The sequence below is a fragment of the Chaetodon trifascialis genome, chromosome 2, assembly GCF_039877785.1.
Source record: "Chaetodon trifascialis isolate fChaTrf1 chromosome 2, fChaTrf1.hap1, whole genome shotgun sequence".
Classification (NCBI taxonomy): Eukaryota; Metazoa; Chordata; class Actinopteri; order Chaetodontiformes; family Chaetodontidae; genus Chaetodon; species Chaetodon trifascialis.
In genome coordinates, this window is record NC_092057.1 from 3,846,039 (window position 1) to 3,863,971 (window position 17,933).

Below are 17,933 nucleotides of genomic sequence, written 5' to 3' on the forward strand. Positions count from 1 at the left end.
GGGAATGAGAATTGAGAATTTTTAGAAAGAGATTTAAGATCAGATGAAGTCTGAATACAATACAGGTCAAGGTCAGGGTTAGGCTGCACATTACCAGATTTGAATAGCAGTAAAACAATCAACCATCACCATTTAGCAACATTACATGACGAGTCCTTTGACATTTACTATGTTACGTCTCTCATTTAATGCAAAGCAGTTATTTAAAGCCAGATGGCTTTGAAGGACGTGTAAATCTCTGCCTAAATCCCATGATAATTTCATGTCCCGTGCCAAGCAGAGTCTGCATGGATTGCACAAAAGCCACAGAGCGAGTACATCCATACACGATGTCCAGAGAGCAAAACACACGTCGGTGAGCTAAACTGGGAATGATCAATTGCTTAGAAGTCTCACACAGACAAATCTCAAGAAACACCATTGTCTCTGTGCAGAGAGAGAGAGAGAGAGAGAGAGAGAGAGAGAGTGTGTGTGTGTGTGTGTGTGTGTGTGTGTGTGTGTGAGAGAGAGAGAGAGAGAGAGTGTGTGTGTGTGTGTGTGTGTGTGTGTGTGTGTGTGTGTGTGTGTGTGTGTGTGTGTGTGTGTGTGAGAGAGAGAGAGAGAGAGAGAGAGAGAGAGAGAGAGAGAGAGAGAGGGTGCTGAGCAAGCAGATGAGAGCAGACTGGGAGAAGGCAGGAGGAGATGCATGGAGAGGCCAGGCAGGTGAAGCCTGAGAGGAGCAGGAAGTTTCTGTGACCAGGAGGGTTGGAAAGGTAGACTCAGAGGATCGGGAGTTTAAATCCCAATTAGAGCGAATGGATCAGGAGAGAGATGTCTTCAAACTCTCCCTAAAATAAAGTGCACTTTGTAAAAACTTTGCTTAATGTCAGTATGAATGCTAAAAGAATAAAGACCCGCTAGTGCAAAATAGATTAACACTGACGTGGACCGACATGCTGCCATCTTGGATTGAGCCGGCATGTTTTAATACACAAGAACTTGTCGATGCGTTGGCTGGATTTTTTAGTCTTTCTTTTCATGTTTCATTTTATTTTTTACTTCCCTCTGTCCGACAGAGGAGATGCTTTCCTGCCTTGCTTAACTTCTTTTGCTGATATCCTTGTTTCGTCTGCCAAAAGTTTCAGGAAGTGGATCAGGGGTACTTATAAATCACTGGGACTTTTTTTGGGACTATTTTTCATCGCTTTTTGCCGTCTCTGTGACTGGAAACCTATGAGCTGCACAGAGTGAATGACTGACTGAGAGACTTGCACAGCTGGAAAAGAAGATTGAAACACTGCATCCAAGAGATGTGAGAATGAGCAATTCATTGACTCTGTAGCAGCTGCTGTACAAGGTGCTGAAGACGGACGGACTTCTATATTCAGGATTACATCAGCTGTAGAGCACCCTGGCACAGATTTGGCTGACATGCTGCCCTGGATGTGTCCTGACACCACTGGATCAGCTGTTGAGGCTCGCAAACCAGCCATCCCTAATGACACTTCTTACTGGCACGGTATGGCAGACCACTCCAACCAGGACTTGTGCTGATGTCATCTGCTGCAAAGGCAAATCCAGCAAAAAAATTAAATGCATGCTCTTGGAATAATTGTACCAAAACAAGTATGCACAGATGAGCACAAAGGCCAGGACACATCCAGACAACCTGTAACTCTCTCCCCTCACCCTCTGCCTCGTATCACCCATAGCATGCAGGGAGTCAGGGATCCATCAGAAATGAAACATGCTGGTGATCTTCCAGAGCCAGCGGCATGGCTCAGTTAGCATGGCGGTGTGGGATCAATAAAGCCGCATCTTAGCTTATGGTCAATGTGGTATTTCAGTAATCATAATTTTGTCAGTGTTCAGTCTCCTCTACTGTCACGCAGTCCCTGTCCCCTGCTAACAAATCCTTTTTCTGTTAATTGAAAAGAATCTGAATGCCGTGTTTTTAGCACTACTGGCGTGGCGACACTGACACTGAGGATTGTGCTTCAGATTATACTTTATATCAGTCAGTCAGACAAAGGAGGAGGAGGCATTGCAGCCATTTGTTCCTCACAGTTTGTGTGTAACGCCGTTGACCTGGGTGAATTAACTTCATTTGAATATCTTGCTCTTGAGTTCAAAGCAGAATAATCAGTGCTCATTTTATCGGCCAACAAGATATTCATCGCTGTTTACGCAGCAATTCTCCGAGCTGGTCTCACTTGCTATCACTAGATATGACAGATTAATTCTGAACGGAGACCTGAATATTCATAGCAACAAAAAGAAAGACTCCAAAGCTATGGAGCTTGAGAATTTACTGGACAGCTTTGAACTTACCCAGCATGTAAATGAAGCCACTCGTCAACAGTCTGGACTTGGTAATAACAACAGGGTTAAACATCAGCAGCATTTCAGTATTGATATCAAACTAATCTCGACAAAGACTAAAAGGGATTCTTTGATTGCAAAGTGGAGGAAAAGGCCTCTTGTATCATGAGATCATTTGAGTTGCACACCGCTGACTCCTCTTTAAATTTCATGTCAAGTCCATGTCATCTGGCTTTAATACTGCCGCTCCACTAAAGTTAAAAACAGGTCGAAACAACAGCAGTGTTGATGAGCAAATTTGTCGAGCAGCTGAAAGAAAATGGAGGAAAACTGGGCTCACAGTTCACTGTACAAAGAATCCGTGACTGCCTGTAACAAGACCAACTGCACATCACAGTTCTCTACATCAAATTGTGGAGAACTTGCACCGTCCTTCAATAACAAAATAACCTCGATCAGAGCCAGCACTGCTGCTGATGTGAACACAGGTGACCTCAGCAAACCCTGGAAGAAAGATGTAACCATGGGAAGATTCAGCTGTATCCCATTACCTGAGCTCTGCGCGACTGTCACTGAGTCCAGCTCACCCACCTCATGTGTTGACCCTGTCCCAACATCATTTTTATTCAGCAGTGTTTCAGGTCATGCCGTGAAGATTATAAATACAATATAATAAAAACAGGCGATATCAGAAAAGTCAGCTAAATATTTTCAAAAGACTTTCCTGATACAGGACTTGATTGTATGCTTTCTATGCACTCTATTTTAAGTTTTATTTTATTATTAATATTCTATGGGTTTTATTCTCCATTGTATGTCATGCATTGTCTCATTATTTTTATCTTGATTTTAATATGTATTATCAATTTGGTTTTTATTTTCTATCCCTGCTTTCATGCCCATTCTCTCTTTTTTCATGTGAAGTACTCGATGCACGTGGTTTCTTTATTGCAAAGCACTTTGAGCTGCATTTCTTGTATGAAAGCTGGCTTGAATATAAAGTTTCTTTTTCATATTTTTCTTTAAATTCCCTAAAGCTGCACCAATCAGTATTTTTATGTTAAGACTGGATCAATGTGAAATGTAAAAGTTGCTGCTTGCAGTGACAAACTCAGATAATTATTGCTGACGCTGCAGTTCCCCTCAGCTCTGTAGAGCTTTCTAGCATCTTTTACCTCATTGTTTTGATGTTATTGGCCGTCTTCTTTCTGCACAGTTGTTGACTTCACTGTTTTTCATCAAGCTTGTGTCTAAAAGCAGGATGCAGATGTTTTCAGCTTAAGAAGCTCTGAAAATCCACTTTACGCTGACAAAGTTAAGCGAAGAGTCGGATGTGTCCTTCAGAAGCTGGAAGCTAAAACACAGCTTGAAGGAGAGAGACTATTGGATTGCTCACTCGGTTGTGATTGGCCACTGAGCCCAGTCCGGGAATATGAATGCAGCATGCTCTCATGCACACCGAATGACACAGAGAGAGAAACCTTATGGATTTTTTGATGGGCCACCGGGATTTGTCCCGGTATACCAGATGGCTGCTCTATGTGTTCTCAAAGTCAAGAGCGAATCCAGAAGTTAAATGGACATACTGTATTTTCCACTCCCTCTTGTCTAATGCAGTCATGAAGAGTAGATTCCTCAAAAAGGTTCAATAAAGCACCACTCCAGGAGAGAAATTTACTTGGCAGAGAGCCTCGTGAATAAACACCGTATTGATGCGTTCACTCTATGAATATTCTTGCTAATTTCTTTTTCCAAGAATTGAGATCTTGGCTGTCAAAGTTTACACAGATGGCATTACTTTACTGAAGCCATTGAGGGCTTTGCTGTGTTCTGCTTTTTGGAGGATATGCTCTGCTGGAGCTTTGAGCTATGGCCTTGTCACAGAGAAGGACACGTTTTATTTTATTTTCTCGGTATTGAATCAGTCATGTAAGATGGGCCATTGGTCATGTAACATCTGACTTTCCTCCTCTATTTTGTTGTACATCCTCGGCTATAAAAATCTTTGGACCCAGATTACAGCATGACTCTGTTTGGGGGCAGTGTAAATCCCTGGGATTTTTACATTTGCTCATCCCCAACCCATTCAGTCCCTTCCTGCCACACACAGCTCTTGGGATTAAACAGATAGAGAAGGGGGCAGGGAGTGCGCTGGGAGCTGGAAGCTCTTTCAGCTCTTGCTTTGAGGATGATGGTCAGTGGCCGTTATGTAAGCCAAGTGGATTTCAAATACATAGTTGAGCCCTCTCCTCTTTGATGCATGGTGCCTTTGTCTGTGTTTCACTAACTGGGTTGCCCATGCATGCCATGCGATACACACGCAAACGCTGATGTAGAGTTGGCTATACAGTCCCTGCTTCCTATGCGCTCCTTCACTTTGTGAACGACAGTCGTGCCTACCTACGCTTTCTATATGCTCACCTTAAAATTTGTTTGCAGACAGAACCTGATAGTTTCTGTATTCAGCGTTCATGAGTCAGAGATACAGACATATAATATAGAAAGAAAAGGCCTGACATACAGTTTAAAGCCCTGTCATAATCATTGGTTGGGTTTGCCTGTGTTCAGACCTTTGAAGCCGCCCACTCCACCGAGGTGACCGATTAGTGTGGCATCAGGACATGAAACAGCAGTTTCTCAGCGGAAAAAGCAGTCCATCCATTGAGCACCATACGATTAGCCAATCGGTGTCATGGGCAGGACTAACGCCGTCGTCAGGTTGTCGTCAAGCTGTGCGTCGGACCCAAGGAGGAGTAACATCACCAACATCCACGACTGACAAGATAGATGCTGCCATCGAGGCTGTTCATCGGCCGACTCTCTCATTTTTTACTTCTCTCTCCTTTTAAAATGGCTACAAAATGAGCATTTTGGCACGGCTACACATCGTGTCGATGTGAAATGACTTTACAGTCACATCGCTCTCCCGTGACTGGTTAGGGAAAATCGAATCCCACTCCCTCACGGGAATCACTTATGGTGGACGCTATTTCAGACTAAGACATGAACAGAGTGCTATGACTTGACAATTCTTTCTGACAGCAGGCAGTGGTTGTTTTCCAGTTTGGATAAAATCAGATTACTCAGGCAGATTTGTGGCAGAGCTCTTTGCCAAAGACAGTTGATCCCAGTCAGAAAACATGAATCTAGAAGAACAGATAAACAATCAACTTTGGGTACAAATCATATGCTTAAGTAATGCTTGGCTGATGTGTGACTCAAGGTGATTTAAGGCATGAATGAATGCAGGATGTGTCATGAATCCCTGTTTCTCACCATTGACAAAGGCTGCTACGACTCGATGTGATTAAATCACACTTAATAGATCATCAGTTAAGGACTGTTAATTAACAGCTACTTCATAATGAACATGCCCTCAACCCAGAAATTGCTTTGAGGAGTTCATCGTCATGATAATGTTGTGATCTGACACGCAGAAAACCACAAGGTTATAAACCAGAGTTACTAGATGCGTTTACAGAATCGCATTAAACTTGCATTTGTGGCTAAATTGGACACAGGACTAAAGCAGTTCCTCCATCAATGTCAGATTTTATTTTGCATATGAACAATTCCTGATATTCATGCATACAGTATAATGAGCTCACAAGGTGAGGAAGAGAGAGAGAGAGAGAGAGAGAGAGAGAGAGAGAGAGAGACTAAAATATATATTCCACCTAATGTATTTCAGGGTATAATAAGACAGCAGCAACCCACATTGCTTGCACTCAATTAGTGTTACAGTGTCACAAATGAGGTTATTAAAATTGGTTAACTTCATTTATATTTTCAACCAAAGTTTGCAGAAATCTTTTTTATTGGCCTGATAAAGTTTTGTCTTCATTTAACTGGAACCTGATATATCTTACTATATAACTACATGACATTTCATACAAAATAAATACTTATATAATGCATGATACATTTATATAACCACTGTAAACATGAAAACAAAACAGACATCATATATTTACTGTACTACAGGTACTGCAGAGTCAAACGAAAGTGCTTGATAAAAGACAAAGATAATATGCACCCCTGCTTTTACTGTGATTGTTCAGAGGTCAGATAGCACCATATGACAGTCTGCGGACAGCTCAGAGGAAAGAAGCTGTTATATATTTATATTTGGTATTTTTCTCACTCAGCTTTTTTATTTTACTTTTTTTTGTGTGTGTTTTTTTTTTTTTACACTCAGTCACATCACATCCATCTGTGTCAGCTCAGTATTCCCTCTGAGTTCTGGTTCAGACAGAGTCCACCTTGACCTGGTTATTATTGGTCATGAGTGGCGACGGTTTACTCTTGAGTCTCTCCCCCGCGTCGTTGGAGCTGTCCTGGAAGAAGATGCGTGCCGTGCACACTGACACTACAATGCGCTTGTACTCACGCCGGAAGTTCTGGTTCAGCACACCATACACAATGGCATTAAGGCAGCTGTTGAAGTAGGCCATGAAGTAGCTGGCCACAAATAACCACTCGGGGATGAGGGGAACCACCACCTCTGGCCTGATCGCGACGGCCAGACCAATGAAGTTGAGCGGCGCCCAGCAAACGGCAAAGAGCACAAACACCACAAACATGGTGACAAAGTTTCTAACGTCGTGTGGTGTCAGCTTGGGCCGATTGTCTGGCTTGACCCGTCTCCTCACCTGGATGACCAGTATCCAAATGCGCAGGTAGCAATAGGTGACAATCATGATGGGTAAAATAAAGTGAAAGAAAACCACTGCGATAGTGTACGCCGAGCTGGCCGACTGCTCAAAGGTGCAGGAGTAAACTCGTGGGTCGTACTGAAGCGAGCCCACAAACAGGTTTGGCACGATGGCCACCACAGTCAGCGCCCAGATGAGCATCACATAGCAGACCGAGTTTTTGTCACTGTACAGTTTATCGTACTTGAGGCTGTGACAGATGTAACAGTATCTGTTGATGGCAATGCCGGTGATGTTGAAGATGGAGCCGATGACGCTGACGCCCATGAGGAAGCCGCTGATCTGGCAGTGGACGTAACCCAGATTCCAGCCATTGTGGAAGATGGAGGTGAGGACCAGAGGGTACGGGTAGATGGCAACCACGAGGTCCGCCACTGCCAGGCTCACCACAAAGATGTTTCCTACAGGCAAAACAGGAGAGACAAGGGAGGACAGATGAGTCATTGACAACAGAGGCAGAGCAGACTGGTCATCCAAATGAACCAGACAAAGAGAGCGTAAGTGATTGTTCCCGGAGAAAGCCAAATTACTCATTCAGAAACGTTTTGGAATTGCCTGAAAAAGGACTGTACCACTGTCCTGCTTGTTTGAGCACATTTGCTTTTTCCCATCTTTCTGGCAGCCATTGGTTTTAGTATTTAGGAATCTTTAGTACAGAAAAGTACAAAACAAATGAACCCAGAGTGCATGATCTAAATGATCTAAATCAGGGTTCAAGGCTCGTCATTTTCATACAGCGCTGGCATTTAAAAGAACCACGGCATGGCAGGAAGGACAATCCTTTTAAAACTCCAAAAATCTTTGGAGAACGGCTGCCAGTAATTTACGTGTACATGATTTGTAAATATGCTAAAACATGCAAAAACACCGGCTCAATCCCTCAGAGACATCCATTTGTTTTTGTTGCTGCTTCGTTACATAAGCCACAGGGAAAGGGCCTCAAGGCTAGATGCCGAGATGGAGGGAATGCATCCGCAACATTTTTATTGTTTCTGTGCATAAGCGCGAATATGCATGCATAATGCATAAACACATTTGGTAGTTTCCCTGATGGTTTGGCGTGTGTGTGAACTTCAATGTGCATTCAATTGTCACCAGTTGATGCTGGTGAATAATGAAAGGGAGGGAGCCCCGTCACAAAATAATGCATATTCTAATTGCCAGCAAGGACTCCACATTGTGCATTCATGGAAACATGATCTCCATGCCGGGCAGTAATCAAGGGCACACAAGTGTATTCTTTGTCCTCACACTGATGGGAAAATTAGACATGGCTTGTTGGAGAACACACTGTTGCATGCAGACAGACAGCGACTGTGATCCTCAACCTCTTTTAAGTGAAATACATGACGTGCACTTGAAAGAGACAAGAGAGCAAGTATCTGTGTTTCACTCTGTGGAAACAGCCTCAATTGTGTGTGTGGGCATGCACTTCTTTGTCTCTCCAGTCCTCCTTAATTATGCAGACCTCTGCATTTCAGCATTACATACCGTTGAGTGACCTGTCATGAACATGATGGAGGATCATTGCAGCTATCCACACGGTATTTTCACAGCTGTCACTTTCATATTAGTGAAATGTGTTATATGTATAGTAAGCGGCATGTTACGATGCCTAATGACAAGATCCAGCTCCGTCTTATGTGACAACACCCTGTCAGAGATGATAAGACACATTTACTGTATGTCAGACGGGAACCGATGCACCGTATATCTCTGCAATCGCCGCAGCGCGAGAGGCAATTTCACCTCCACACTGACTTTTTGTCTGTCAGTATCAGACACACTCCCCCAACCTGCAGGCAGACCTGTCAGTCTCACCTGAGCATTATAAGCACACGCCTGATTAGCCCCGTGGCCTGTTATCTCCTAACATACCAACCATTCTCCTGCCAGGGATCATATGTGGCTATTAATTAAGTTCTGTCCTTTAATATATGTCATTCAGCTGCCCTCTATAGGGAATTAGATGCACCTGCTGTTGTCACAAGATCCCACGGCTGCTGGAGAGCTTTACTTTATGCATGTGTGTGCCTGAGTGTGTGCGCGTTTTCATACCTCTACCTTTGTGAGGACCTTGACAGAGGACACTCTTTGGACAGTAAGAAGATTTTGCCACAGAATACCTTTAAGATATATGTTATAGCTCATGTTAGATTTAGCTTTAGGTTATTAAATGTTTTGGACTAGTTGTGATGGGCGAAAAAGGCTGTAAAAGCAGTCCTAATGTAGTATCACCTTATGGGTTATCAGTGCCATCAACCACTGTCACACCCCCAATAATCAATGATTTATTGTTGAAGTTCACTAAAGGATTAGTGCCGCTTTAAGGTTAGGATGAGGGAATGCAATATGTCAACAAAGGTCCTCACAAGTATAGATTGTAAACAAGTGTTCGTGTGCTTGTGTACATGACAATGCGGGGACAATATGTCACAAAGTGCCAATATGGGGACAGCTTGGTTGTGGGTCGGGTTTGCGGTTAAACTAGGCTGGTAAGGAATGAATGTATGACAGCGTTCCACTAAGGGAGCATGTGTGTGTGTGCAGAGGTGAGCGCTGGCTGCAGGTAGTGGAGCTCCATGCATGCTGCCAAATGAGAGCATGTTTTCCATGTTCAAAGACGGTGCTGAGACAACCTGCAAACATTCAATTCTAAGGGGCTCCCTTTGACTCCCTTGGCTATTCTTTACTGTAACAACCCTCTTACAGGATTTTAAACTCCAGTCACTCAGTATTAACAGCCTTGACCTTGACAAGGTCGTGTGGTGAGAGGCCGCAGGCAGCTGGCTCTTTTGGCTGTTGGACTCTCTCACTCACTGTCTCTTGTCACTGTGACTAGTCCTGTGTCCTGTGATTGACGCATCGCTCTGAGTTTTCATTTGGCTCGAGGAGAGATATGGCCTGGTGCTGTGTTCCTTTTCCATTTCTGCAATCCCACACTTTTAACCAATTTCTCTTAGGATTTAGGTACGAGTGAAGCCCGGCTGAGCATTTTTTGCCGCTGTCGCCGGCAATGAATTTCGACACACACAGGGAAGCTGAAAAGATATACGCTGCATTTAGACAGCATCCAGCCAACTCACCTTTTTTCACAATGTGAGGTGTCGCTGCGTAATCTCAAAATGGAAAATGGACACACTGACTATGTCTACATGCACATTTGAAAGAGGGTTTTTGGATACGCACACTGTATTGCAACGCTGAACTTTTCACCTTTTCAAGACAGAAAAATGACAGACAACGGGAGGGAGGCTGTGTTCATGAAACAAAGTATTAATGGCTGCATGTAAACGGGAATATTACTGGAATATTCATTTTCATTTAGAGCACTTTAGCAGAAATACTGTCTTTTCTTAAATGAGGGAATATTTTGTGCATGCAAAATGGCATACAGGCATGCCATCCAGGAACAAGTCTATGATTCGAAAAGAAATTCTGGCAGTAATGTCATTACTTCAGCCTCTAATTATGCATCAGACGGGAACATCTGAATTAGGATTTTGTCCTATTTTTCAGAGCACACTTACTTCGGTTCAGTCAAGTCGAAAGTGAAGCATCTGTGAGCAGCTATACTGAGGACTTTTCACAGATTTTCCAAAGGGATTTAGGACCTGGCTTTTACTGGGTCATACCAGGACTGTCACTTTCTTGTCCCCAGGCCACTGCAGTGATATGGAAGGACTGTGATTTGATATGTAGCTTAGCGCAAATGCAGTCAGCGGGGGCAATTTTGTCCTCAAGACGTCTGCTTCGACTTCGTCTTCGACTACGTTCATCTAATCAGTTAAGCTCCGCCTCTTATCTGTTCTCCAATCACATTCTTTTTTAAATCAAATCAGCTAAAATTCAAGAGGCTGCTCTCTACTGGTTAACACAATCACACAATCAAACATGTTTCATACTTTCCACTCATTATCTTCATACAGAAGCCACTCGCTAATCAGTATTTAATTTAACTCAATCAGCTGCTCCTGCACGTCCATCTCACAGTGCTGACCTCCTCCAGCATAAACGCTGGACAAGCCCCAGGGATGACAAGTTACATGGTTATTCTCCATAACAGAGCCCCATATTAAGTCTAACCCAAGACTGATCATTTAATGAGTGAGACTTTGGACTCAAAGTCCGTGTCATAACAAAACGCCTCACATTTGGCTGTATTCATTCTTCCTCCAACTTCACAAGTCCCCCGTCCCTCTGCACTGAAACCCACAGCATGAGACTGCCACCTTCACACTTTACAGCAGGGATGATATTAGGCTGCTGGTGAGCTGCCTGTTTCCTCCAGATTGCTTTAGATTACAGCTGAAGAGTCACATTTTTCATTGCATCAGACCAGCGTTTTGCTCTGGGAGTCCTGCTGTTTTTCCAGCAGTGACGTCTTTCAGTACTCTGACATGTCGCCCAGCAAGTGCTGCTCGACTCTTGTCATTCAAAATGTGCCGTCTCAGCTGACTCTGTAGTTCTGTCCTGAAATCTCACCCATAACAAGTTGTTTCCGACCCCAGATCTGCACCGGCTCACAGCTCTGCTTTCTTTTAGTCCCTCTTTATATATGCAGTGCTATTATTACTGATAGCAATTTGGTCTAACTCCAACAGAATCTATAAAAAAGACTTATATTTAAACAAATTTGAGTCATATTGATGCATTCCTCTCTCATTCATAAAACAATCCATTTAAACCTCACTCTGAAACCTACACTTGAACCCAACCATTGATCTAACTCAACATTGTTTGAGTGCCTTATTGGTTCATTTCTGGAAAAACATCAGACAACCTGCTGGCAGTCTGAGCAAACTGTCTACCAACTGTTAGAGGCTATTACACTGATGAATGTTACTGCAAGCGGGATTATGAAGCCTCGTTCTTAAAATGGAAAAACAAATTCAGGTGATATTTGCGCAGCCGAGAGATTCTGGATGTTCAGTTTCATTTCATACTTTGAGCACTTGGTTTACAGTTTAACATTTGTGCTTCCAACATATGATGTGCATGCGCTGGAGGTCAGCAGTAGGTGAGGCAAGTTAGCCTAGACACACTGTGGCCTTATGTCCCCACTGCTCTAATGAACGGCTGGAGGCACTTCATTACCCACAGTCAAAAGTCAAGTCTTCCTGCATACCTTGTCAGGGGAATTTACTGAGGTCAGAACGTGAATGTGCAGAAGAAGCACGTGAAGGCCTTTAGTCCAGCGCCCTTGGCAGAGCGCTCATTTTAATGTATGCTAATGTGCGAAAAACCACCCCAGGAATGTGAATACATTCCAATACGTCAAGTATATATGTAAATTCTGATAATAATGACACTACATGCATAGTCAAATGAATATCCCACATTATGAATTTCAATTATAACATCTGGCTGTTCATGGCGGCGTGAGGATGAGTAAAAGCTGCGCTGTGAGATATTTTCCCGACCTTGAAATGTACTTTGCCTGTTGTGCCCAGTGCAAGTTGGAGGACGCAGCAAAAAGGGATGGCACAAGGTGTTGATATCGGATATTTTGCTGAAAGGTGGCTCTTTTATGCTGTGGCAGAAACAGTCTGAAAGCCTGATTAGCTTTTAGTGCAACCTCATTCTGCTATTTGATCGGTGACTCCTTCAGTCAGCAGAACACTGGTGAAAACTCAACACTCAACTCGAACTGGAAGGCACAATTAGTTCCTAACGTTGATCAAATCTCTGCAACTATCAAAAGGCAGAGGGAAAATTTATTATTTTGCACGGAAGAAAACGTACTCTTTGCATCTAAGACTTTCAAAATGGACTTTCAATATGTCCACAAGTGCAAACCAGCTTTGTAATTCGAGATTTCTTCGTACTGCTACATGTTCACATCCAGCCACCCTGGAAGCATTTTCCCACTTGGAAGTTTGTCTCCATTTGATGAGCCACTTTCATCGCTGTGATTGACACAGCACTTTAAATGGTGTGACACAAAGAATGTGATTTACTGAGAGATAATAATGAATCGCAACACCCTCCCAACTCACAGTCCACTTTGTTGGACCATTTGGCGCACACCACCACTCCTTCTTGTAGAACTTTTGCACCTTTTCTGTCCTTCCGGGAAATCGTTATCTTTGATCACTACTGAGCTCACACGTGATTCAGCAATCAATAACTGTGCCAACAAATGTAAGTCGTAAAAAAAAGATGAGTTCTTAATGAATGAGAGTGGGGGAGGGGGGTCAGAGCAGGGTGACGGCACAAGGAAATGTGAGGAAACGCTCACAAAACAACAACTGTGGGACTGAAACTTTGCTTGAACTGTGCTAATAATAATCCACAGAGAAAGAGGGAGGAGGAGGAGGAGGAGGAGGAAGAATAACAGAGAGAACGAGAGGGAGAGGCAGCGGCAGCCCTATGAAGAAGCAGAGTGATTATGTCCCTGGGTCACTATTGGATTTGCGGATATTGTGTTTATGAATGAAGCCGGTGACAAGCGTGGATGATGAGACTCTCGGCAGGTTTAATCTCCTCACTTCTCTCGCTGAGGCTATTTCAAGAGACTGGGATGAGTACAAAAACCCACCAAACGTACAGCACATTAATAATGAAACGTGGATGCCCGCAGACAAAACCAGTCAACAGCCTTTCCAGAGAATCTGTTTTTTGATGAGAGAAGAGTGAAACAGGAAGCACCTTTCACATGGATTTAGGTAGAAGTGGTTCATTGCGACCCTGGTGTGGCGAAGGGAAGAAAGGATTTACAAAGTGACCTGGAGTGCCCTCTCCACCACACCAAAAACAGCAGAGAGGAAAGCATCGTTAAGCACTGCCGACCTCACGCTAGTTTGCATCAGGCAGCACGTTTTCATGAAACAGCCTCGTGCGTACTGTTTAAATGTCAGAAACATAGTTTTAATCACAACAGTTAACAAACACACAAACAGTGGCAGCTGCTTGAAATGCTTGAGTGACAACGCTTTTCTTTTTTTCAGTTCAGGGTTACTGTCTGACTCATGAGATCCACCAATGTTCATCATTAAGGGCATCTGTGTCATTCTTGTATCAGACGGACAAAGACTTCCCACCGGGCAGGAGATTCCTTCAAGACAGTCTCATTTGAGCACACAATGTCCATTGTCCAACTCCAATTTCTAAACAGTGCTGTTTTCTTTCACCAATACGTAAGGAATTTTGCTATCAGCCATGCATTTAAGATTTCAAGTAAGGGTTTTGTTGTTGCCTTATTTCAGGAATGATTAATGAGCTTGGCAGCGCCGCGATGTCCTGTGGGTGATTGCACTGGCACGCAACTTCATCCAGTGAGGTTTACCGCCTACCTGGCCAGCCTCCACACACCTTAAAAACCTAAATACTGTAAAGCAGTCTCAATCTCAAATTGCTTGGCCTCTTTCTTACGGCCACCGCTGCAATTTTGAGGATCATGTGTTGTGAAAATACCTGTCTGCCACACTTACTTTCTCTGGTTAGGGAGCAGAGATGACAAAACACCACGGGTGGTGTCACACTGGATGTCAGCCAGGCCCCCACAGCTGGTGGCCTGACACAGCCTGACAGGTCCAGTCACGTCTTCCAGATAAAGCCCCCTAGACAAGTTGTCCAATGTCATGTTGTCAATCTGATTACGCCGTCTTCACGTGTCATGAACGAGTGGCAAAACAGGATGCGAAAAATTAACCTGTTTGTCAGGCCAGGCTTGAGAATGAACCGCATTTGCTTCCCTAACATCTGTGTTAAAGCGCCACTATTTCCATCTTCGGTCAGAGATGCACAAACATTTATCTTTCCGTCACACTGATCTTGATGAGCATCAGCGCGGTGTGTGGGGGATACTGTACTTTTAGATGCCCTGAGGGGCTGTGGGCTGGGTGAACCATGTGGCCACAGCTCTTGTAGCTGCTGGTGCTGCTAAGATTTACAGTATTCCAGCTGCTCCCCTGTGAGCCACACTGTGCTTCAGCCACAGCATCTGTCAGAAGTAAAAACTAAATGCTATTTCTACGAGTTCTCTGCGACGTTAACGTATTATACAGTCTTCTTTTTTTTACCATTCAAGATTACAAATAGAGGTCATAGAGTAGGGCAACGCCTGCAGAAACCCCCATCTAAAGCTGAGTGCTATCTGGATGAAGGCATTTCTGCTGAGCTCCAGTCCCATCAAACGGCCATTAACGTGGCAGGTGCAGGCTATTTTGCTGACGATAATATCCACAGTGACTTTAACCCCTTTAACACCGAGGACATGTGAATGACATGGACCCCGCGCTCCCCCCGCTTGCATGAGGCCGCTGTTGCAGATGAATCCCTGGTCATCACTCTTCAGAGACCCTGTCATGAATTAGTTATGTAATTAAACCTTAAAGCTGTAGTTCTGCTGCTTTTCTAATCTAAATAGATCAAATGTGTGGCACGGCGCTGCGCTCCTCTCTCCTGCACTGAAGCGATGGTCACGCTGGTGAGATTGACAGGTTCAGTGTATGGGATGTGTTTCCAGCCCTCCTGGTGTTGTTGTTGATGTTGGTGTGCAGCACGACTCTGGAATGACTTGGTAGCACAATCAATAGGTCTTCTTTACAGTTTACTGATTATGACTCTGATTCAAACTAGGGATGCACCGATCCGCTTTTTTCACCTCCGATACCGATATCTGAGGTTTAGTAATCGCCCCTTTTTTAAAAACAGATATAAATGTACTGAGTTATTTATTTAATAACTATGCACCAGTACAACAATCTTACACCAATAGCTTCTCTAGCTTGGTCAAACAACATGGAAAAAAAAAATATAACAGGTGTAACTGGATCTGTCTCGGCATCACTCACAGCGCTGTGAAAGAAGTCCCTCGTTGACAACCAGCTGCATTGTATGTGCAACGCAGCCTAAACTACGCACTCTCATGCTGTCCATCGCCTTTTACATGTTGCTGGCGTTGTCCCTCAGAATCACGTGGACTTTACTCAACGTATGTCAAACGTTTCCTTCAGGGTAGCTGCGATCGCATCGCTGCTGCGTGACCCATGGAAGTTTGTAGCATTGAGCGTTGCACTGTGTGGCACGTAACTCTCATCCAGCCACTGTGCAGTTAAACTTAAACTTTTTGTTGCCTGCACACTATTAGGTTTAAATTTTTCACCTCTTTCCTTCATCTCCTTCAACGTTAGCTGCTAATACCGCCTCCTTTTTGTTTATTCAGTTCAATGAAGTCAGCATGCTCCCTGGCGTGAAATCTCTGTAGGTGCTTGATTAAGTTGGTCGTGTTATAACGACGTTGTACCACCGCCCTTGGCAACATTTACTGCGCAGGTATTGCAATTAGCCGTCGAGTTTGTAGGCTGAGACAGTGTGAAAAAGTTTCGCTCGCTCTATTTTGAAAACAATGTGGTCCACATTATGTGTTCACTGTGTGTTGCTTGCACATGACGCCACTCGCAGCGCCTATAGCTTAGCGTTAGACTGAAAAGATTGGCCCCTACGTATCGGGTCCATTGTCACTGATACCAGATCTAGAGTTTTCTTCAATATTGGGACCAATACCAACACCAAAATCAGATCGGTGCATCCTTAATTCAAACCCAACTGATTAGTTACAGTCTTGTAAGTGAAGTAATTTATGCAGGAAAATCTTGCAAACACAAAATATTAATGTATAAAATAGAGAAATAAAACATTTTTCAGCTGTTGTTGCAAACAAAAATATGGGCCTAAAACGTGAATATGATCTGACGTGAATCTTGCATCGGTGAATAAAGAGGTTAGTGGTGTTTCAGCCTGTTGCAGGACCAGTTTGTTGCATCATTTTCATAAACAAAACCACGTCCATGCGACAGGAGCAGCCTCTCTTTTAGGTACAAGCTGCTCGTATTGTCTTAATGGTCGGAGTCATTGTCGTGTTCGTAATTATCTCGTTCTGTCATGTTCACTCGCCTCTGTCTGTTTGTGTTGCCTTCATGTCTGCGTCTGTACCGTGTGCAAAATGTACATGTTGTCCAAGTGACAAAAATTCTGCGATAAATAGTTTGATTTGCAAAACATTTGAATATCTATAGAGAGTAACATGAAACAATAAGACGTTTTTCTGTCTGTCACATGTCAGATTACACAGCCTTGTCTTCAATGATAACAAACTGAATGTGTTTGCGTTTGTGTGGGGGCTGTAAGAACTCGTGATGAGCAATTCTCATTATTTTCTGACATTTTATAGACCAAACAATTAACTGAGAGAATAATCAGTTGATCACTTGGTAATTAAAATAACCTTTAGATGCAACCCGAGCGCTGAGTCCTGGCTTTCATTAATCGTATTTCAGCAGAATAAGAAAATATTGAAAGCAAAAACTGCCTTATGTTCAGCTGCCAAAAACAGGACCTTGTCAACAAGACTCAGAGTCACGCTCCGGCCATGCTAGCAGCGCTGTGGGGCTGTGCTTTGAGCTAAATGCCAGGGTCAGCATGCTAACAGGGACACCGCTAAACACCGCTTGTTTGCAAATGACTGCGTTCTGTTTTTATTTAGGTTTTACACAGCGTGCCAGCTTCTTTCACAGTCATACTCCCAAACCGTCCAATGAGTGTCCAAGCATGAAACTGAAATCCACAAATGTCAAACTGATGCTGGCACGAGAAGGAAGGTCACCAGGGTTCATCCTCTGGAGGCCATGAATGTGTAAAGAAAGAGGAAGCGTTTTAGATTCGACACCTCAGACAGAAACATTCTGGAAAAAGGACTGTTTGCTTGTAAAATACTCAAGTAAAGCTGAAGACCGGTGAGTGAATTTTACACAGTAGTTCAGGATTAGTGTGATTCATTAAAATCAATTTGAACAAATTACATGTTAGATCTGATTAATAGAAATAACACTCCTGGTGTTAACTGGTCCTGGGGCAGTACGGCCGGGGCTTCAAACACACTGTGTCCTACCACGCTGCAGTAAATCCTCCACA

The 17,933-nt window shown here is 43.5% G+C and overlaps 1 protein-coding gene across 1 annotated transcript in view; it reads right to left on the reverse strand.

Moving 5' to 3' along the window:
• Positions 1–5,835: 5,835 nt before the first annotated feature.
• The window catches only part of mtnr1aa (melatonin receptor 1A a), a 36,327-nt gene continuing 24,229 nt past the window's right edge, over positions 5,836–17,933 (reverse strand). Inside the window, exon 2 of the mRNA XM_070988531.1 lies at positions 5,836–7,417. Coding sequence (XP_070844632.1) covers positions 6,549–7,417 — 869 coding nt within the window. The 3' untranslated portion in view covers positions 5,836–6,548. The remainder of the gene's footprint in view (positions 7,418–17,933) is intronic.